The 22,469-nt window shown below is 43.4% G+C and overlaps 1 protein-coding gene across 1 annotated transcript in view; it reads right to left on the bottom strand.

The window, feature by feature from the left end:
- The window catches only part of PSMB7 (proteasome 20S subunit beta 7), a 60,483-nt gene that overhangs the window by 28,952 nt on the left and 9,062 nt on the right, over positions 1-22,469 (bottom strand). The window contains exons 5-6 of the mRNA XM_039239060.1: positions 21,094-21,209; positions 439-497 (exon numbers count right to left, since the gene is read on the bottom strand). Of these exons, the coding sequence (XP_039094991.1) occupies positions 439-497; positions 21,094-21,209 (175 nt within the window). The remainder of the gene's footprint in view (positions 1-438; positions 498-21,093; positions 21,210-22,469) is intronic.

Below are 22,469 nucleotides of genomic sequence, written 5' to 3'. Positions count from 1 at the left end.
ACTCTTTACACTGCCCCCATTTTCACACCAGGCCTGTGTGACATGCAAAGCTATACAGTTTCTCTACTCTCAGTGAGGAAACAAAAAATAACTCGTCCTTCTGAGACACCGTGACACAGAAAGCTTAGTGCGCACAAAACATTCCACGGTGAGCAGCATCTGCAGCCAAGAAGACTCCTGGGCAGCCCAGAGGCCAGCGCCAACAGCTGAGGGGTGCTGGCTCCCCACGCCTGAGGGAGGGCGCAGCAGGGCCACTCCAAAATGAAGCTCTCCCAACCAGCCAGTGTTCTCAGCAAATGTGGTTATCTGCGCCAAAGAGCCTTCCGACTAACAGCAGTGCTACATAAGCTTTTGAGGACTCGGCAATCGATTTGTAAATGTCCAACACACAACTGGAAAAGACATGTGAAAGCGAAGAAAACTGCAGGGATTACATACCTCCATATCTGGCCTAAACTTATCTTCAAACACAGCCATTGCTGCCAAGGAGCCAGAACCTGAAAGAAAAAAGATGCATTTTTAGTATATTTACCAACTCCCAGCTTCTCCACCTCAAGTTTACTTTGGGACAGCAGACTCGGCAAAACACGCCCAGTGTCCCACTCAGGCGCACTGTAAATATTAATCCTACAGGGCCGCGTAAACCAGATAAACAATGCTCTTCGAGAGGCTGAAATCACACTTACCACTATCTCGGGTAAACCCGCAGCTGGCCCTACTTCCACTACTGACAGGAGTAATTGTAAATTATTCACAATAAAATGCTGAAGCATGAAAATGAGGTTATGGAGAATTTGTATTTTTTCAAACAGCGAACGCCACATAATTTCATACAATCCTATGCTACACAACTGTGCCTTGGCGGCTGCTGGGTATAGCGCTAAATACCAAGCCAGTTAGAAAGAATAGATTGTTTTAATGAGCTGGTCCTGGTAGAGTCACCTTGACACACGGGGAAGGAACCACAGCACCGACGATGGTAATAGGCCTGCAAGCCGCAGCCACCGGGTTATTCCGGCTCCAACTGTAAAACACTTTATTATGTGGCATTTATTTGGAGCTATTATTTTTAGTTCGTACTTTGAAGAGTAACAGCTGAGTAGACAAAATGACAGACAAAGAAACAAAAATTTATTATCACAATAGCAAATGGCTGAAAGGTTATGCTGCATAGATATTAACAGACAGCAAATTTCTCCCTACAAAAGTAGGATATAAAGGCATTGCAAATAAGCGTGGGCTCCCTTTGAATGAATGTAAAAGGCAGCTCAGCACTATTTGAAAATTTAAACTTGCTTTGTTCAGAAACCAGAGAATCTTTAGAAAACCATCATCTTGTCTTTACAGAGTCCTGGCAATATTTCAGGATACTGTACTTTTGGAGAGAGGATAGAGTTGCCCACAATTTTTTACTCCAATTAGAAGATTTTTTTGGCATTTATTACTTTTTAACTTGTTTTGCATAACACTATCTATTTAGCTGGGTCACAGAGAAAACCATATTTTCTATTTAAAATGATTTGTGTACATCGCTTGACCACCTCAATGGTTTTAGCAAAGGAAAAAGGCAGCGATTAAACAGTTTCAAATGAGGTGTCCTGCTGATTTTATCAAGTCTGCTGAATGTATAATGAAAAAGGAGAAGCTGACAGCCACGCTGCATTGAGAAAATACAGACTACCTTATCTGAACCATTTAAGGAGGTCCAATTATAGATCAAATTTAAAGGGTAGAAACAGCAGATTTACAGACACAAATCAATGAACATGGTAATCCCGATGAATATGACAGATACTCCTGTTATGGAATATTGCTGTGGTTGAGGATCATTACCTTCCCAGCACCGGATACATCACATCTAAAGCAGTAGGAAGCGTCAAGTGTAGACCAGTATTACAAGCAATGACTATTCATTTAGGCTTGGGAGCAAAAGGCAACCCTGTTTTCCCCTCTTACCATTTTTTTTTCCTAAAAAAAAGGGGGGGGGGAACTAAAGAGATATTAAAAGCCCTTTGGAAAGGAGATAGAAATTAAACAGCTATAAAAACCAGTGCATCCAAATAAAACCAGCAGATAAGAGCAAATTCACCAAAGACAAGCCTCTGAATCTCATTAATAAACATGTCCTTGAAAATCTGAAAATAGGGTCAAAGTCCACCAACATTTTGTGAGTCACTCATTTACTCTTGAGATTCAGGGATCGAGACAAAAAAGTAACCCAAGTTTTATAGCACAGGTGAGAACTAGTCTTGGACTTCAGTGAAAAGACAAGCTGGTTCTGTGTGGCAAACAAAGGACAGCTATCATGAAGAAACATGAAAATTGCAAATAAGAAAATCTCAAAAAAATACTTCTGGATACAAAATGCTCCTACAAAGTACCCAAGAGCAGGCCTGCCTCACCCAATCTGGCTCAAGACTCTCCCCCTGAAGAGCTAAGGGCAAGTGTCCCAGAGGCCTGAAAGAAGCATCAAGAAAAGACAGTAAAGGGCATATAACCTAAAAGCTAACAACTTTGTGGAAAACTGTAATCAATGATTACAAAAGGGAAAACTAAGCTTACCTTAAAAGACGTTTTTCCTTAAAAATTACTAGCCCTGTTCTTTTCCTCTCAGGTCATCCTTTCTTTGGCAGTTAACCATAAATAAGTTAATTTTACTGGCATTTTTCCTGGGCACATATATTTCCTTCTGTTTAGCTTCACCTAATACTTTAAAGAATGAAAAATATTTTCCTCTCAATGTAACAATTCTCCCCTCATCAAAAATATTATTTTTCCTGTTAGAGAACAATGTTGCAGACAAAATTTCTGTAAGCGGAAATTATGAATTTTATTTAAGCTCTTGCACAAAAAAGAGTCTCTTCAGTGTGGGGATGCTTCTCAAACATTATCAGAGAGGATGACTTTTTTTTTTTTCAGAGCTGGAAGGTACGGGTGAGGTCAACATAGTAAGGACACGGGGATATTTATCACACTGTATTTCTGCTTCCCCTTTCACATCACGCCCCCAACACACACACTCCAACCTGCCCAGCACATGCATGGTGTGACGAAGTTTTCTGGAAAGCAGAAGCTTGCTAAACTGCCTGATTCTGCTGCTCCTGAGATCAAAGATAAGCAGACTCCAAACAAACTTGAAAAGAAAGGGAAATTCAACATTAAAAACAATTTCTAAATCACTTGCAAATTAGCTCCTGCTCCCAGCTTCTTAGGAAAGGAGGACTCTGGCGCCCCCTTTTCAGAAATACGCGGAAGTGCTAGGAGATCGAGAGCTACAGACTTTTTGTCAACAGGTTTCTAGGAAACCCTGAATGTGTGTCTGCTACTTAGAAAACCGAAGTCAGAATTGCAAAAATGACTGCAATTGCCCAAAGCAGACAGAGAACAAGATGCAAATCTTCACATAATTTCAAGGCAGTGCAACTGGGGGAAGGAACAAGGAGCTGGCCATTCAGAAGGGAAAAAAAGATGGTAAACTCAAGGAGACCAGTATTCTTTAGTAATTACATTCAGGTTTCCTAGATCTTGTTTCCACGCCACTTTACTATATACAGTAACTCACCTAATGCCACACCAGTAGAGCAGCCATGGACTGACAAAATGTCTAAATGTTACATCTGGTTTTTAAACCACGGTGATGCCCTGATACATTCCATTATTTCAGCATCAACCTACCCAACTTGGCACTTCCAAACCCAAAACCAAGGCAAAAGATCTTCTGAGGAGCATTTACCCTGATTTTCTATTCCAAAACCAAGGTCACCTTAGACAATTAGTCAGAACTACCTGGTTTTCCATCAAGGAATCCATGAACAGAAAGGTCAGGAGACCAGGGCCTCTGCCTTAGATGGCAGGCATGTCAGGTGAAAGGAACAGAGGTCAGAGGGAGTATGCTCTCCACAAATGCCCAACGGGCTCGAGGAGCAAGGGGTGTGAGGCCTGACCTCAAAGAGCTTATCTAACAGCAGAGAGGAGAAGGCAGCCAAGGAGGAAGAAATCAGGGCACACTGGGTACCCCCTGAGTGCCACGCATCCCATCATACCATTCAGTCATTCCACTGAAGTGGTAAAGCTTCTTGGCACTACAGAACTAATAAGCACAGGGCAGGACTCTGTCTCACAACCTGAGGCAGTCACCCTCTCGTACCACAACAGGTCAGAGTAGACGTTGGGGCGCCTGGGTGGCTTAGTCGGTTAAGCGTCCGACTTTCGCTTGGGTCATGATCTCGCAGTTCGTGGGTTTGAGCCCCGCGTCGGCCTCTGTGCTGACTGCCAGCTCAGAGCCTGGAGCCTGTTTCAGTCTGTGACTCCCTCTCTCTCTGACCCTCCCCTGCTCACNCTGTGACTCCCTCTCTCTCTGACCCTCCCCTGCTCACGCTGTCTCTCTCTCTCTCTCTCTCTCCTAGAAATAAATAAAACATTAAAAAAAAAATCTTTAAAAAAAAAAAAAGAGTAGACGTGCAAGACCTTCCAAGACCAGGTCTCTTGTCTCCCTCACCCCTCTCCTCAAACTTGACACATACACTTGACATCCCACCAACATAAAACTGATAATAGTTTCCTAAATTAAACCATTTCAAGCCAATCCCACCTTGGCATACGCTATGCCCTTTCCCCCCTTGAGAGTCCACAAGATTCCTAGTCACCCTCCAAACCCCACCTGAGAGACTGCTTCTTCCCACAAGCTTTCCTTGACCAACTCCACCCGCCCCCCCCACAAGGGTTCGGCTGTGCGTCCCCATTCCTAGCGGTCTCAGGCACACAGTGAGCACTAAACAGAATCTGCTGAATTAAGCTGGCCTGATTTGAGGACACCTGTCCAAATGAAGGAGCTAGGGAAAACTCTGAGCTGGCCCTGAAGGAGTTGATGGTAGCAATAAATGCCTTGATAAAGTGGAAAAGACAGTTATTGCCTAATTTACCATACAGGGGTGAATATAAGACAAACTCAAGTGTGAAGCAAGTTCAATGTTCAAAAGGAAGAAAAAGGCTTTAAACCCACAAAACCATGTCATATTATCTGTCCTGATCAGGTCCAAACCTCTGTGATGCCACAGGAGTAAAACGCCCTCCGTGGGTCCCTGCGTTTTACCAGACAGTCCCGTCTCATCAGCAGTCTCCATGTAGCTGCTCCTTAACAACCTCCGTCAAGTCTGCCTTTCTCAGCCCACCCACAGTTGCTGAGTAGCCAGGGTTGCTTCCAGAACAAAGCTCTTTAAAACAGAAAAACGAGGTGCAATCAGTGACCAGCTTTTAGAAAGAGGATGGTGCAGGGCACCTGGGTGGCTCAGTCGGTTAAGCGTCCGACTCTTGACAGCAGCTGAAGTCACAATCTCGAAGTCATGAGATCGAGCCCCGTGTCGGGCTCTGTGCAGACAGCGGGAGCCTGCTTGGGATTCTCTCTCTCTCCCTCTCTCAAAGTAAATAACTAATAAAACAAAGAAAAATAAAGGAGGATGGTGCAAGACACAGTGGTGGCTCCCTAGCTATATACTGACTTACCTCCTGTACCCACTGTATGTCCCTAGTTTACCTCCTACCTCCTCCCTGCTCAATCCCTTGAGACTCCAAACACCCGCAAGCCAAGCTGTGGAGACAGGGATGGAGGAAGGATACACAACGCAGCCCTCTTCCATCTGAGGGGGCCGAGAACTGTCCTACACTCCCTGCTTCACTGTGGCCACCAGGTGCGCACCACAGCGCCATGGCCGCTCCCATCCGGTGGCCATTAAAAGAATTCCTCCCACAATAGATGCCCTGTGGGGTCCCAGAAAGCAGGTCTGCTCCCCATCTCTGACTGTCAGGGCCTGACTTGCTTCAAGATGACAGTGGGGGCCGTGCACACTGCTAGCCTCCAGGAGAAGGGGGTCCCAGGCAAAACGCCCCAGGCTGGAGGTCACACCTCCAGCCAATCTTTTAAAATGAAGTTTCTACTCTTATTAAAAGCAGACCATTGGCGTGGGGTGGGGGAGGAGACCAACTCCTGTAAACAATGTAAAATATAGGCTGTGAAACTCAGAAAAATAGACGCAACACGTAGGATATCAATAACTAAAAAGGGCTCACAGATAAAGAACACCAATACGCCAACACAGCAGTTGACAAAAAAGAAAAAAATGTGACAGGACTGTACACATTTAGAAACACTGTTCAAACTCACTAGTTATCAAAGAAATAGGAATTTAAATTAAATAATCATTTTCTTGTCTTTTATATCAACAAAGATTAAGAGAAATAATACCCAGAGCTGACAAAGGTGTAGTAAAACGGGCAAATCTAACACACTTGTAAAAGCAAAAATGAATAGAACTTTTTTATCAGGCAACTTAGAAACACCAATCAGAAAGCATCAAGTTATACATCTCCACCAGCAATTCCACTGCTAGAGTTACTTTAAGGAAATAATTGGATAAGTACCCAAATTATCTATATAAAAAGATCACTGTTTAGATTAGCAAAACAAAAAAACAACAAACAAAATCCTAGAGATAAAGGTAAAGGTCCAACAGACAACAGGAAAAAATAGACAGTATTATGTGTACAGTCATTAAACACAATATTTTTTTTGGCAATAAGAAGATATCCATGATACAATGGTCAATAGGGGAAAAACATTTTCCAAAGCAATATTAACACAGAAGCTTATATGATACATATTATACAGATCTGGAAAAATAAAAGTCAAAATATTATACTTATATCTGAGTGATACTATTTTATTTACTCACATTTTTTTATTGTTCTTCAAAAGACCAGACATACTTACAATTTTTTAAAGGTATAAACTTGGAGAAAATAAGAATTTGACATGGTACAGGGATGGAAAGATCAAAAAGCAAAAGACCCCAGACCTTGCCAGCTGTCACCGCTGTGCTAAGAGCAGCAGCATGCAGCTGATTCCTGAAATCTGTGTCCAGGGGCCTGAAGGTCAATCCATGCAGGAGTCAATAGTTCCAAGGAACGACAGCAATCAATCATCTCAAACAAATATACACACCATGTCTCTCTACCACTGTCCTTAGGAGGGATTCCTTAGTATAAAGGTAAAAGCATCTTTATCATGAAGTCCTCTGAGCAGAGCAGCCCCAAGCCAGCTCCCACTTATCCAGAAGTCTACACTGTGGCACACAAATCACTAAACAGACTGCAATAACACAGTACGCGTGGTGTTTAAGGAATTTCAAAGCGCGGTCCCATCCGTTTTGTCTGCTCTTCCAACATGGCAGCTCAGAGGAGTCCCATCTTACAAAGGGGAACACAGAATCAGGGAGGTGAGGCACTTGCCCACATCACATAACCAAACTGATTAGCAAATCTTGGATTCTGAACCCGGATCATTCTGATTTTAAAAGTGTCTAATGTTCCTTCCATTCCACCATGTTGCCTCTTATGTAACTAAACCAAATGCTTAAAATCAAGATTAACAAGTAAGCATGGAAACAGCTATATTTTCTTAGCTCCCCAGTGCAAAAAGGAGCATGCTTCCTAAATTGCTTTTTCTTTAGATTTCAGCAGAATGATTAGCACACATCTGGGTATGGTTAATTTGTGCAGTTTTGCTTGGAAATTCAAATGAGACTGAAATTTTAGCTAAATGTTTTAAATGATTAAACAGATGCCATTCACTGTTTAGCAATGCCACTCAAGTATCTGAGTATTTATTTTAAAACAATCCCATTCAAAAAAATTTTTAAATAAAACATGAACAATGAAATTAGTCTCCATTTTCTGAAACCTCTGAAGGTATTTCTGATCTTAGCTTATCAGCATTAGTAGTTCAGTGCACTGTGACCTTCACAGGGAACTCAGGAGAAAACGTGAAATACATCGGGACACCTGGGTGGCTCAGTCAGTTACGTGTCTGACTTTAGCTCAGGTCATGATCTCACAGTTTGTTGGGTTCAAGCCCCACATCAGGCTCTATGTTGACAGCTCAGAGCCTGGAGCCTGCTTCAGATTCTGGATCTCCCCTTCTCTATGCCCCTCCCCTGCTCATGCTCTCTCTCTGTTTCTCGATAATACATATGTTAAAAAATTTTTTAAAAAAGAGAGAAATGTATCAAGAAAATTTTACTATCTAAGAGATCACTTTTACCTGTTCTATACATTCAAAAATACCTGCACTGACAGGGCTGGAGGACAGAATTTTGTTAAAAAACCATGAAGTATGTTATTTTTACTGTGTTCTTTATTTTTTTATTTTTCTAATGTTTTATTTATTTTTGAGAGAGAGAGAGAGAGACAGCATGAACAGGGGAGGGTCAGAGAGAGAGGGAGACACCGAATTAGAAGCAGGCTCCAGGTTTATTGTTGTGTTCTTTAAAGTACTAAATCAAACGTATCAATTCTAGAATCAGTGTTTTTTGACATGCTGAAGAAATTAAAGACAGAGAATTTTCTAAAACCCACTGCTCTAAGTCCCACTCTTAGAAGGATCTGAAAGCCAGCAGGTATAAATTTGCTTTTTTCTAATGAGGTCTATGCTCACAAAGTCCCAGAGAGAAAAAGGAGGAAAGCATTTACTGAGAGCCTTTTAGGTCCCAGACCCTGAACTCCAGGGATGTAGGGATTTCCTCACTTTACAGGCAAGGAAACTGAGGCTCAGCAAGTGAGGGCAATACAACCAATAAGAAGTGGAGCCAAGATTCAAACCTAGGCTTCGCGGCTCCACATTCCAGAAGGGCAGCTTCCCACTCCTTCCTTCACACAACCCGTCCCAGGAGCCCGCCAGGCAGCGGGCTCAGGGGGCACACTCTGTGCAGGAGGTGGCATAATTCTGGCACTTCACTGCTTGCCCCAGCACACCACCGAGGCCCTCGGAGCCCCGCAAGGCTGCTACGCTGCCCCAGGATGCACCATCATCCCAAGCACAATGCGACTGTCGCCCTAAAGCTGCAGTACGGAGGCCTCGCCGCCCTGGCCTTCACTTCCGCTCCCATACAACGTACAACGGAGAGGATGACAGAATGAGTCTTCCTCACTGTGTGGCTGGGAAACTTGGAAGGATACAGAACGCAGAAGGCCTGGCACACAGGAAATGCTCAGTGAAAGCTCGCTATTGTAATTACTCTGAGACAAAGTCTCTGTCCTCCGGGAGCTATTTTATAGAATCATCCTCAACAAGGTCCAGGGTTGACAGTTTTCATGGAAACAGAGGTCTTCAAAATTTCTTTTCTCAAAGTCATCAAGTTCTGACAGGCAGCCGGAAATGGACTTCTACTGCTTTTCCCCAAATCAATTTAACCAGAGCTTTTCGGGAGGCGGGGGGGGGGAGCCGCTTCTTCTGCTAAGGATCGGTCTGTTTTAAGTGCCCAAGGACCTGTTTGCCACTGTGGCCTGCCAAGGTGTAAGATGTATGCAGCGATAAGAGAGTAACACACAGGACATTCTAATCCATCAGTGTCAGGTCTCCCAGACAGAGCGCTTACTCACACTTGCTCATTGTTAGTCAACTGGCCACTCATCCTGGGTAAAATTTGGTGCTTTCCACAGACCCATGGATTGGGATCATTTTTCACTCCGTTCCCGTCTACAAGGACTAGTCTCCTGGTGCTAGTGCCTGCTATGGAGGCCAACACTGCCAATGCGTGAAGAGCTGATTTATGAATACAAAGCAATGCTGGTGCCAGGGGACCACACTCAGCCACCAGAGAGCAGTGGAGCACCTCACATCGCTTGGGGAAACTCAAGACACGGACCTGAAAGGGTTTAATTGTATGCATGCATTTCATTAGAAGTCCTGGCCAAAAGCTTCATGGCAAGGCAGGCCAAGCAATCAGACAATCTTGCATGGGTTGCTGAAATCCAGATTTGTCCTTTGTCAGCATAAACAGTTTAATTTGATGTTTTCACTCCTGAGTAAGCACTGAGTGTTACATTTAAACCCCTCGTGAGGGGAAGAATGCTTCCTTTTCATCAGCAAATGTACCTCAATGTCAAAGAGTCTACCTTTTATTCCCAATGAATAAAAAAAAATTATTCCATTTAATATGCTTAGAAATAGATTTTTAAAGCATCCAACGACATTTTCACTCAAACACCAACTTCCAAAAAAATGCAGTTCCTTTTCTAAATATAGTCAAAAAGGAGTTAAATTTCACTCTAAGTAAGTAATTTAAACACCACTTGAAGGAAACAGGGACTTTCCTTATAACTGCAACTGCAACATCTCATTAACCTAACAGGCTAAAAACACAAATTCTTAAGAAAAGACTAACAAATCAGGGCATCCAGGCCTCAAAAGTTAAAGTTTTATTTTATTAATGTATTCTTTTTTTTTTTTAAATGTTTCATTTATTTCTAGGAGAGAGACAGCGTGAGCAGGGGAGAGTCAGAGAGAGAGGGAGTCACAGACCGAAAGAGGCTCCAGGCTCTGAGCTGGCGGTCAGCACAGAGCCCGACGCGGGGCTCGAACCCACGAACCGCGAGATCATGACCTAAGCGAAAGTCAGACGCTTAACCAACTAAGCCACCCAGGTGCCCCTTTATTAATGTATTCTTAAGAAACGCCACAAGGTATGAGGATGGAAATGGTTCTCCTGCCAACAGAGAAGTCACCTAGCCCCATGCTTCAGGGGTAGGACAGAGGATGACATTATCTTACCACAGGCCTCTCTCAGGTTCCAGCACGCGGGCCCCACCAGCGCGCGGGCCCCACCAGGACACCGAAGCACACTCCGCACTGTGCGCGCAGGGCATGCACTTCTCCCTCCTGCTGGAGGAGCTCAAGGCAGTCTCAGCGAACAGGTCTTTCAAAGGCATCCTTTACTCTGGTCCACATTTCAAAACAACTTCTCAAATGGCCGGTCGTTCCACTTTGCGGGCCTTTCTCAGGTTTTCACGTCCCTCAGAACCCTCAAGGACCAAGGACCACAGAGTTTAATAATTTTAAGACACACCTCACCTGAATCATCAGTAAAGGTTTATCTTGTCCACAGAGTCTGTGTGCAAAGAAGAAACCCTACATGGTGGAAAAAATGTGCAAAGCACCGTTACATGTCTTTTCTCACTTAGTCCATCTGTGGACTAGCTGGTATTACCTCCATTTCAGAGACTGAAAAAAACTAGGTTCAGACAAGTGAAGGAATCTACCCAAAGTCACACAGCTTTGACTGTGTGGCAGATATGGCTGACAGCAAATCCCTAGCTCTAATGAACTCCACAGTGAAAAGTATTCCAATATATAAAATGACTTTCCATTTAGTCCAGCTCATAAGCAAGTAAAAGACCACGGAGCAGCAGGTTGGAAGAGTGTAAAGGCACGCTTCCGTAGCAGGGCCGACTCTGGCCCACTTCTGAAACAAGAGCTGGTAAAGATGATCAGTCAGCCAGCCTCACTCTCTCCGCGGTGGGGTTGAAAGTAAAGAAATTAAAACTGCAAGGGCTGCATTTAACTGTTCTGAAGAGTACAGCTGGCAAGGGCTTTTACTGGGGGTACACTAAGGACTGGACTCAAGTCAGAAGAGACTTTTCACAGTAAAACGTCAGAGCAGGAAAAAAACAGGTGGAATAGCACCCTACACGGTAATTCAATTTTACCCACAGGAGACATTATTTTTTTACACAAACTCAAGAACAAAGTCCACTTTAATTAGAAAAGATTAAGAGCTGCCGAGGGCTGGCTAGATTACATTCCCTGCAACAACATGATGAATTTTAGAAGAAAACATTTTCTTATTTTCCTACATAACGGCATCATCTATTGGCTTAGTACACCATCTTCACAGTAATCAGAAATCAAGACACATAATCCAACCTTCATGGATCTTTGGTTTCCAGTGGTTTCGTTTCCTGGCATTCCACAGCAGCACAAATGTTAAAGTATAAAATCCATGCATTGCACATTTTAAATCCTCTGAAACACATCATACTTAAAGCAGGGAAAACTGCCAGAGAAATCTTAGTGTACAGAACTGCACACAGGGAATGTATTAGCACTAAAATAATCAAAATATCATGCACTAAACATCTTCGCTGTGCTACAAAGAATTTTTTATGTATGGTTTCCCACTGGAGAGCTCCTCTAACCCCCGTCCTATCTACAGATGAAAGCAATGCCCACAGTCAAACGCTAGTAGATGTTTACTTAGATCTGAACCCAACTGGACTCCCACACTACCTGGAACAACGACATTAAGAGCAACAGATGCACAGAAAAGCACGTGGTTTACTACGGTGTGTTCATACACAACGTGACACTGCAGCATCTCAATAACCCTGGGACCTTCTCAAGTCAAAAAAAAAAAAAAAAAAAAAGCAGTTTCTTTTTTGAAATGAGGGACTTGAGGTTCAGAAAGGTTAGGTGAGCAGCCCTGGTCAAGGAGGAGGGCCTCGTCTTTTTCTAGGAATCCAGCTTCTGCCTCAGGTGGTTACAGAAATGCCGCTCTGAGTAGTCACCAGGTGTCTGGATAAAGCCCCCATCAGAATGGGGTACCCTCCACTGCACAGCCCCCGAGCCACAGAAAGCAGCGTCTGAACACCACTCCGGTGCTGACAGAGACCCATGTCTGCAGAACCCTTACACGCTTACTCGGCCCACTCGATTAGGAAAAGACTTCCCAGCAAGGCCGGAGCCATGAAGTGCACGTGGCCTCCAAGAAGGCTTATACGCAGGCCTATGAACCCCAAGCAGGGATGCTGAGTTCATACCTGATGTAAGAGTAGAAAAGAAACGTAGAAGGAACAATCGCCGGGGCGCCCGGGTGGCTCAGTTGGTGAAGTGTCCGACTTCGACTCAGGTCATGACCTCACCGTTTCTGAGTCTGAGCCCCACGTCAGGCTCCATGCTGACCTCGTGAAGCCTGCTTGGGATTCTTTCTCTCATTCTCTCTCTCTCTGCTCCTCTCCCACTAGCACTTTCTCTCACTCTCAAAGAAATAAAGAAATAAACTTTAAAAAAATAAAAAATAAAAGGCGGAGAAACATCTGTCATCTTGCAGTGCACTAATGTGATTCAGTGCAGAAAAATTTTCAAAACCAAGTCACGTGGAGATATCAAAATGTCTGCACAAAGGTTGCACTTTAGTGTAAAAATACACAGAAAATGGCAGGTCTGAATTCCCTACTGATGTTCCAACTTAATTCTAAGATTCTTTTTTTTTGCCCACAAGGTAAGACATCCAGTATGTTTACTACTCTGTCCCAAATCTTTTTAATTGCTAGGGGGCTCTGTAAACTGGGGCTTAAGAGGTACATTCCAGTAATTAGGAAATCCTACAACCAGTTTATCTAGAGATCAAATTTTACCTGGATGGCCTTGGCAGTGACCCCAAGTCTTCCCTAATGGTGCATACCAATGTTTATTCCTTAAGTTAGTATTCCTAAATTGTCCAAGGGCCTCATTTCCAGGAATGTCATGCTTGAAATTGTATTCATATTAATTCTTATGTGAATAAGTGGGCAAAAATAAAAATTTTATATACCTTGCCAATGCTGCTGCAAGGAACACTGCCAAACTAATAGCAAAAGATGGTCCCCAAGCTTCTCCTGACACTACTTCAGTTTGCCTAATAAAGAAAAGCTGGCAAGTTAAAAGAATAAGCTAATTAATCTGAGAATTAAAAGAGCCCCCATTTTGTCTATAAAATATACAACCCAAACCCTTTTCCCTTTCTTAATAAAGAAAAATCAAAGAATCCGGCCTGGCTTTCAACAATCACACTAATCAATCACCTACAGTCTCCTGCAAATTACTCTCTTAAAAAAGAAATAATTAAACAAAACCTAAGGGGCCCTGTCCTCCTTTTTGAGAATGGACCACATCATGTTTGGTCTGGACCACATGCCACACACCATTCACAGCAGTAATATGGCCAAGGGAGAAAGTCACAGAGGCCAGGTCCCATCCCAGGTCACGCACACCCTGGCCACCTGACACTGGCACACCTCTCTGAGCCTCAATTTCTGCGCCTGTGAGACTAGGATGCTCACAGCGGCTGCACAATGTTGCAAAGATTCAATCAGTGAAGCATCTCACAACATCCGCTGGCACTGTACCAGGTAAGCTGCTGTCATTACGGTCACCATCACGTCCACAAAAGAGACTTTAGGACAGAAGCTGTCCAAGAGCCACACCACAAAGAACTGGATCCATTCTTCTCCCAAGAGAATCCTGAGGAAGGCAAGACCTCAGAGAGGAGGCTCCTGGCCTCTGCTCACTGAGCTGCGCCAGCATGTGAAAGACGCACAAGACAAGACAGGTGTCTTCTATTCAATGTAAATTAAGAGGAGCCTTCAGGCACCTGGCTAGTGGCCAACAGCAGCCCATGGGTTGACAAAATTTAGACACCCTGGTCTTACGAGTAATTTGTAGCTTCCAGCTCTTACTGCCAAATCATTGGGGGCCGGGGGGGGGGGGGATTAATTATAAAGTTTTGTTATTTCTCGTAATAAAAAACTCGTAATTTAACTAAAACATGGGAATTTACATGAAATATTCATTTTCTCACTTAAGCCACACTTAGGAGAATCAGGCCCACAGTGGATGCTACTGCCGCATGGGAACATCTCACTCAGGAAGGCCTTCTACTCTATCTGCAGTCTGACATTTGGCTGATAGCTCACCTCCAAGAACAACAGGTTTGAACTGCATGGGTCCACTTATGTGTGCATTTTTTTCTGATACAGAGCAGCACTTTAAATGTATTTTCTCTTCTTTATGATTTTCTTAACATTTTCTCTACCTTACTCTATCAAAAGAACACAGTACATGATGCATATAAAATATGTGATACTAGACTGTTTATAGCAGTAAGGCTACCCAGTCACCAACAGGCTATTATGTACTTAAGAGTTAAGGCAGTCAAAAGTTACATGGAAAATTTTCAGGGGCACCTGGGTGGCTCAGTCAGCTAAGCATTCGACTCTTGATTTCAGCTCAGCTTACAATCCCACAGTTCATGAGTTCAAGTCCGGTGTTGGGCTCCACATGGATGGTGCAGAGCCTTCTTTGGGTCCTCTCACTCCCTCTCTCTCTGCCTTTCTCTTACACAATAAACAAACATTAAAAACAAAAGTTACATGCAAATTTTTCAACTGTGTGTGTGGGGGGGGTCAGTACCCCAAACCCACTACCTGCCCCTGCTGTCCAAGGGTCAACCTTGAAATAAAACAAGATCTACCAAATTTTGACAATTGTGGGGTTCTCCCACAACATCCAGCAACCTGCCCTCTCAAAAAAAAAAAAAAAAAAAAAAAAGGAGGGAGGGAAGAGAGAGGAAGGGAGGGGAGGAAGGGTAGACTGCAGCAACAACTGGAAGCCCAAGGAACCGGCTGGCTAGGAAGAAAGGCAGCACCACACAGCTACCACCATAGGGAAAGGCATGCTGGCCCTGCTCCAAAGTGAACAATGGCTAAAAGAAACTTAAAAAATGACAAACACAAAACCAGGGTGGTACAAAATCAAAAAAATAAAAAGCGTGTTGTCTTGGATGGTAAAACTGTGTATGATTTTTAAATTTTTCCTTTGATACTACAAAGTGGTTTCAGTAAATACGGTTTTTAATATGCAGGATAGAAAATCTGCACACAGGCAGTCAAAAATAAGCAAAACAAATGCACGCCCTTTGGGAATTTGTATAAATATTTTCAGTATTCAGATGCAAGGCTTAATAGCTTAATGAAGCAACATCTGTAAGATGGTAAAATCAAAGTAGCTGCGTTGTACCGGGGTTGCCTGAGCTGGTAGAGTTCAGATTCCAGCCTCGCCATTTACAGGCAGAGCAGTAACAAGCAAGTTACCACTTAATCTAAGTTCAGGCCTCTTGTCAATAAAATAGCAATTGCAGCATCCCTTGCATAGAATTTTAACTGAAAATAATGTGACAGCACCAGAGCGCTAGCAGGCTCAGGCATAAAGACACTTTAAATTTGAAATAATACTTAGCTTTAAAGGAAAAAAAAAAAAAAAAAAAAAGACCTTACCCCCAGTGTGTTGTGCCCCTCTCTCACAGCTAACCTGGGGCCCCCCAGATGCAACACAATCTAAATCATAAATCAACTCTACTCCAAGGGTACTGTAAACTGTTGGTTTGCCAAAAATAACCAGCAGCTAAGGATTCTAACTCTATGTTTCAGATACTGTTTGACACAAGCCAGTTAGCGAATCAGAAAATTGAGGCGGCTGGGTGGCTCAGTCGGTTAAGTGTCCAACTTCGGCTCAGGTCATGATCTCGCCCAGCATCAGGCTCCGTGCTGACAGCTCAGAGCCTGGAGCCTGTTTCGGATTCTGTGTGTGTGTCTCTCTCTACCCCTCCTCCACTCATTCTCTGTCTCTCTCTGTCTCAAAAATAAACTACAAAAAAAAATTTTTTTTTAATTATTTCACCGTCAAAGGTTCACTGAGTCACACAGGACTCTGGGAAACTGGAGGCAAGACTGATTCAAACATTCACATGCACAGGAAGGACGAGAGCTGGGCCAAGTAGAGCAGACAAGGCAGGAATCCAGGGATGCCCCATGAGGGACTTGCTAACTCAGCCTGGGGCAGTCACGAGGGACTGGCCTCTGGGCTAGACCCAGGACAAGCAGCAGGAACACTCGGGGCAGAAAAGGTAGCACTACAACAGCAGGTGTAGGAGCCCAGCCCAGGGGAGGGGGAGGGGTACAAGGTGCCTCTGTTACGACAAAGGCCTAGTGGACAAGTAGAGGAACAGGAAATGAGACAGGAAAAGGGGCCTACAGCCCAACTGGAAAGGAGGTGGCCCCAGGTGAAGGAGCTAACTGCGCCCCTGCAGTCAAGAACCAAGAAGGGACTGGCACTGAGAAGTCAGGAAAGGATGGAAGACAGACACCTGGGATCTGGTCTAATGGTCGGCTGGTTACCGAGGGCTCGCTGTAAAGACAGTGGTCACTGCTACGGTCACCAAACCTAGCCACACCCTCCATATCTCTGGCCAGGTGCAATCTCCATCTCTGCCTCAGACTCCCTCATGCCAATCCTCCTGATAGCTATAAGACTGCTCTTTCTAACAAGCAAATCTTATCCCATCCCTTTTTGGCATGAAAACATTACCTGGAAACCTCCAGGACAAAATCCAAACAACTCGGCCTGTATCACTGGGACCCTCTCTGCCTAGCTTTCTAGTCATACCTCTGTTCCACCTTCCAGAAGGTCTTAGCTTCAGCTCCACCCACAGCACTTGCCTAGCCCATCCAGCAAACTCTGGCCCTTTAGTTCCTCGACCATACCAGTCCCTAGTGCACACAGGGTCACAAGTCCTTCCTTGGGGACAGGGAGCAGGACAGTGAATTCCTGGGTAATTCCTACTTACCATTCAGGTCTCTGCTTACATGCTACTTCTTCCCATCTTTCACCCATCAGACAGGCACAAATACCCAGTGGTGGTAAGGTTGTTAAGAGAACAGCAATCTCATATTCTCTTGGTGGAAATATAAACTAGTACAATCTTTCCAGAAGAGAATTTGGCAACAGCTCTCAAAAAGTAGAACACACTATATGGCCCTCTGTCACTCTGCTGGGCTTACCAGTGGCAGGGAGTATAGAATGACTTACTTCCTATTTCTGAGGAATCCCACCCCCTTAGGAGTGAATGACTGAGTTTCAACAATGAGAAGCATCCCTGCACCCCACCCCTCCCCATCAAGGAACTCTCCAGCAGTGGTGAAGGGGATACAGGAAGACTCGGCTCCAGAACAGTCTGGGAGGCTGAGCCAGGCGCCAGCAGCACCTGTGGCCGCAGCGTATCCAGAGCACTCTGCGCTCGCCTGCAGCAGCTGCACTGCAGCAGGGTTTCTGACACTGCTCGTGGCCCCAAAATCAGCTCTTGCCTTCCCAGCTATTCTGTGAGCCACCTTCTATCCTTTACAACATAGCCCTCTTTTCCTTAAATGACTCAGTTAATTCTGCCGCTTGCAGCAGAGAATCAGGAACAATACACACACATACCCTCATCCTGAAATTCCACTGCTGGTAATTTATCTGAAGTATGTACTTACATTAGTAAACCAGAACACATTAGTTGTAAAAGTCTGATAACCAAAATATCCATCAGTAGGAGAATGGGTAAGACATGATACAGCCATACAATGCATTTCTATGCAGCTGTCATTATGATACAGATCTACATGTGCTGATAAAGAACTTCTCCAGAACAGGTAAACAGTTAGGGAACAGGGTGTATAACTTCATTTGTGTATCTCTGACAGAGACAGACTGATCCAGGTACATGAAGGTGTTTCACAAAACATTTTCTGGGAAAAACTAAAAAAAACCTTAAAAGTGGTTACTTTGGAGGAGCCATATGAAACACACTTATTTTTCATGCAATATTCCCACTTGAATGTTTTGTCATGCTCATAAATTACTTTCATTAGAAAATGTGTTAATGTCACTTGCTCAGTAAGGACCTCCAGAACAGTCATTATCCACACATTCCTTCCTGATACTCTCTGGTATTACTGTTCTTTCCCTCCAGGGCACTTAGCACAGGGCATGCTTTTAGATGAATGTGTACTTACTTTTTTAATTCCTGTCTCCCACATGAGGCTCTAAGCTCAGAGGGCAGGTGCTGTGCCGACCACTGTATTCCCAGTACCAAGCACAGGGCTCAGCACACAGTAAATGCTAAATCAGTATCTCATAGATGAATGAAGGTAACTTATGCTTCTTTTAAGATTCAGTTCATGTGAAGAGAAGCTTTTCCTGAAATCCTCCCATTTCGATGTGATCCTTTCTCCCCTGGGCCTCCACTGGCCTTTCTACCTACTGCCCTTGTCAGTTTATACGCCTGGTTCCCTCGCTACACTGAGAGCATGCTGAGGGCAAGGTCCACGCATTCGTCTCCATCTGTGGAGCCTGCCACAGTGCCTAGACATAGAAGGCAAGAAATAGCTGAGAAATAAATGAACAGAGGAACAAACTAAAGCTCAAAGTAATTATTTACCCGTGTATTAAGATCAGATGTTACAAATGTCTCCTCCTTAAATCTGGTCTTTCATGACAGCAAAACCAGACTCTGTAGAGTGATGATTTCTCAACAGAAGTGTGCCATGTTAAGTTCAGGCTATGGAACGATCACCCTGGACCCACACTAGGCTCGGAAGAGCAAGTTCATTGTCGACCAGGAGGGAGAGCACAATGTGGCACAATTGCCTGACTGCTCACTTTCAACAGTTTTCCTAAATTCAGGATTGTGCTCAGAAGACAAATTACTACAGTTCAAAAGCAAAAGAAACCAATTTTCCCATCTCAAAACCGAACCTGCTTTGTAACAATGTTAAATTTCCTTGATGTGATGATTTTATCAAGGTAACATAGAACACGGTAAAGGATGCAGGGTTAGATAATGGAGTCTACTACTTACTCTCAAATGATTCCACACAAAAAGTTAAGAAAAATGACAGTAATAATGTCTGAGAGAGCAAGAACGAGTGTACTAAAATGTTAACTGACACGTATTGGTAAAGAGTATATATGACCGTTCACTGTATGTTACTGTTACTTTTCTGCAAAAAAGAAAATGAATGGTTTTCAGTTTAAAAGAAGAAATGCAACTACTTAATAGAAAAGGCTAATTCACCTTTACCACGATTTAAGGGCATCAATCAAACAGGGAGAAATAAAAACAGTACTTTGATGAAGATACAAATATATTTGAATAAAGCAGTTCAGAACAATTCTAAAATTATGGTTAAGTATCTTCATTTTAAAATAATTACAAATACTTGCCCATATGGTATCTGGGGGTAAATCATTCTCCCCAACAAACAGGCAACATCTGCTGTATAAACACCTTCTAAGAGGCTAGACAGCACAATGGAATAGCAAGGTCTCAAACTGGCAATTTCCATACTATTCAAGGCAGCAGTTTTCCTAGCTCTTCAGAGCCAAGATACCAAGACAAAAAACATAAGAGGTAAACAACAGCTGGAAAATACCAGCTACACATGACCTGTTCAAATTTCTGTACCTACACAATTTGACTCAAATTTAACATAAAAGTTAGAATTTGAAAATCCCAAATTTTATCACTCCTGTGTGTGTGTGTGTGTGTGTTTGTGTGTGTGTGTTGCCATTAAAAAAAAAAATACTCTTGGGGCACCTGGGTGGCTCAGTCAGTTAAGCGTCTGACTTTAGCTCAGGTCATGATCTCACAGTTCATGAGTTCGAGCCCCACGCTGGGCTCTGTGCTAACAGCTCAGAGCCTGGAGCCTGTTTTGGATTGTGTCTCCCTCTCTCTCTGCCCTTCCCCCACTTGCACTCTGTCTCTGTCACTCAAAAATGAATAAACGTTAAAAAAAAATTTTTTTTAAATACTCTTGTCTAGCCTTTAGAGCTAAAATACAAATGTAAAAAGCTCGTTTGCAAAGAGTAACTACTATTATAGGCCAGGCATTTGACCAAACACTTTATATACCTTACTTCTAATCCTTATAACCTGGTGTATACGGAGATATTATTGATACCATTTCACAGGCGAGTAAATCAAGGTTTAGAGAGGAATTAAATGCCTCTGATCTCTCAGAAATTAAGAGGATGCACATACTAGGTGTGTTCCCACCATGAGGCTTCCACTCTAACTTCTCTCTGCTGAAACCTGACCCTGAGGCCTACTTTGACTGTTCTATTTAACACTATAGTCTGCCTTCCACCCCCATACTCCAAAGCCCCCTTACCCTGCATTAAATTTTTTTTAACCTTGTGTTCTAAGATAATGGTAAATTCACATGCGGATGTAAGAAATAATACATTGGGTTTCTATACACCCTTGACCCAGTTTCCCCAAAAGGAAGTATCCTGTGTAACTGTAGTATAGAATCACCTGCATGACTTTCTCCTCCTAGTATTTATCACTTCCTAAAATACTAATATATTTGTAACAATTGTTGTTACTGTCTGTCTACCCCCACTAAAATACAAACTCCTTGCAGGCAAGAATCTTTAACTTGTGTTCACTGCTATATCCCAAGCACCACCAACAGGGCCTACTCCATGGGAGGAACTTAATAAAATTTGCAGAAGGAATCAAAGCACTATACTGCTCTGGCTCCTCTAATAGGAAAGAGACCAGCCCTTTAAGAGACCACCTTGGCAAATAAGAGGATTCTGAAACATCAGGGAAATGTTACACTCACCCATGGTGACATAAGGCAACTTATCAGTTGATCCATGAGGATAGATGCTGTAGAGGTGAGGTCCAGTAACATCTACTCCCCCCAAAACTAGGGCTGCACCAATGTAACCTTGATACCTGGTGATCAGAGTACGTATAAGAAAAAAAAAAAAATGAGTCTACAATGCATCACTGTAACTTACCCAAAAGCTGTATGAGAAGTCAGACAACAAAAGGCTTTCTTACACTGTTGCATTAAGTGGTTACTATTTTGATGGGAACAAAATGTGGACTGGAAGGAACATTAGTTGGAACACCACCATCAACCCATAAAGACTCAATTGTGTGAGGCCCTCCAGCATGCCTATTGCCTGAGTCACAGAGCTCCCTTTAAAAGAGGATCATTCTCACTTTAGAGAAGAGAAAACAAATCCAAAGACATTAAGTGCCAGCCCAATCTCTCAGAGCAAAGCTTGGCTTACTCCAAAATTTATCAGCACCCTTCCCATCACACGTCTCAGGGATTAGCAGATGAGCTACCTTCAAAGTGAACTCTGAGGAGCTGCTAAACTCAAGCTGTTCAAATTTTCAACCTCACCTCACCGCAGCCTCACAAGAAAATGGCTCATGTCAAAACACCTTCTCTTTTGAATAAATCTACAAAACTATAATCATAGATATGAGCTCATATTGGGTAAGAGAAAAGTATTTCATCATACATAGAAGTGAATGGCGTAATAACTCCACAATACCCTATAAAACCCACTGCTACTGCCCACAGGATGGAGCTACGCCTCTTCAGGGACATGGAGGGGAAAACCTTATCCACCCGCCCTACCTCCATGTAACTGTGCACTTATTTGCTCCTCTGTGTCCTTTATCTGGTGGTTTTCTACTTCTACAGATTGCTTTCCCTGTATTTAGTCCATTTTTTTACCATTAGAATTGCTATTCTAGATAAACATACTGGATTTAAAGTCTTCCGCTATGAGCCCTTAGCTTTTTGGGAAGAAAAATGAAACCAACACATGCTGAATTTGCCTAAATATATAATTGTTAAGACTGGTACAAATAAACACAAGAACCAATCAAAAGTCCTAACTGTAGACTGTCTGAGACATAACTACTCATCATGAAGCACTCTAGGTAACCAGAAGAGTCAAGTCCAATATTTCCTCCATCCCTGACTATCAAACTGCTCTTTCAGAAAGAATCTTGGAGTGCCTGAGTGGCTCAGTCAGTTAAGTATTCGACTTCAGCTCAGGTCATGATCTCACAGTTCATGGGTTCAAGCCCCATGTCAGGCTCTGTGTGACAGCTCAGAGCCTGGAGCCTGCTTCGGATTCTGTGTCTCCTTCTCTCTCTGCCCCTCCCTTGCTCATGCTCTCTCTCTCTCTC

The sequence above is a fragment of the Hyaena hyaena genome, unplaced genomic scaffold, assembly GCF_003009895.1.
Source record: "Hyaena hyaena isolate Hyena2069 unplaced genomic scaffold, ASM300989v1 scaffold_151, whole genome shotgun sequence".
Classification (NCBI taxonomy): Eukaryota; Metazoa; Chordata; class Mammalia; order Carnivora; family Hyaenidae; genus Hyaena; species Hyaena hyaena.
The sequence above is the reverse complement of the archived record's forward strand: the minus strand, read 5'-3'. Positions and strand labels throughout refer to the sequence as shown.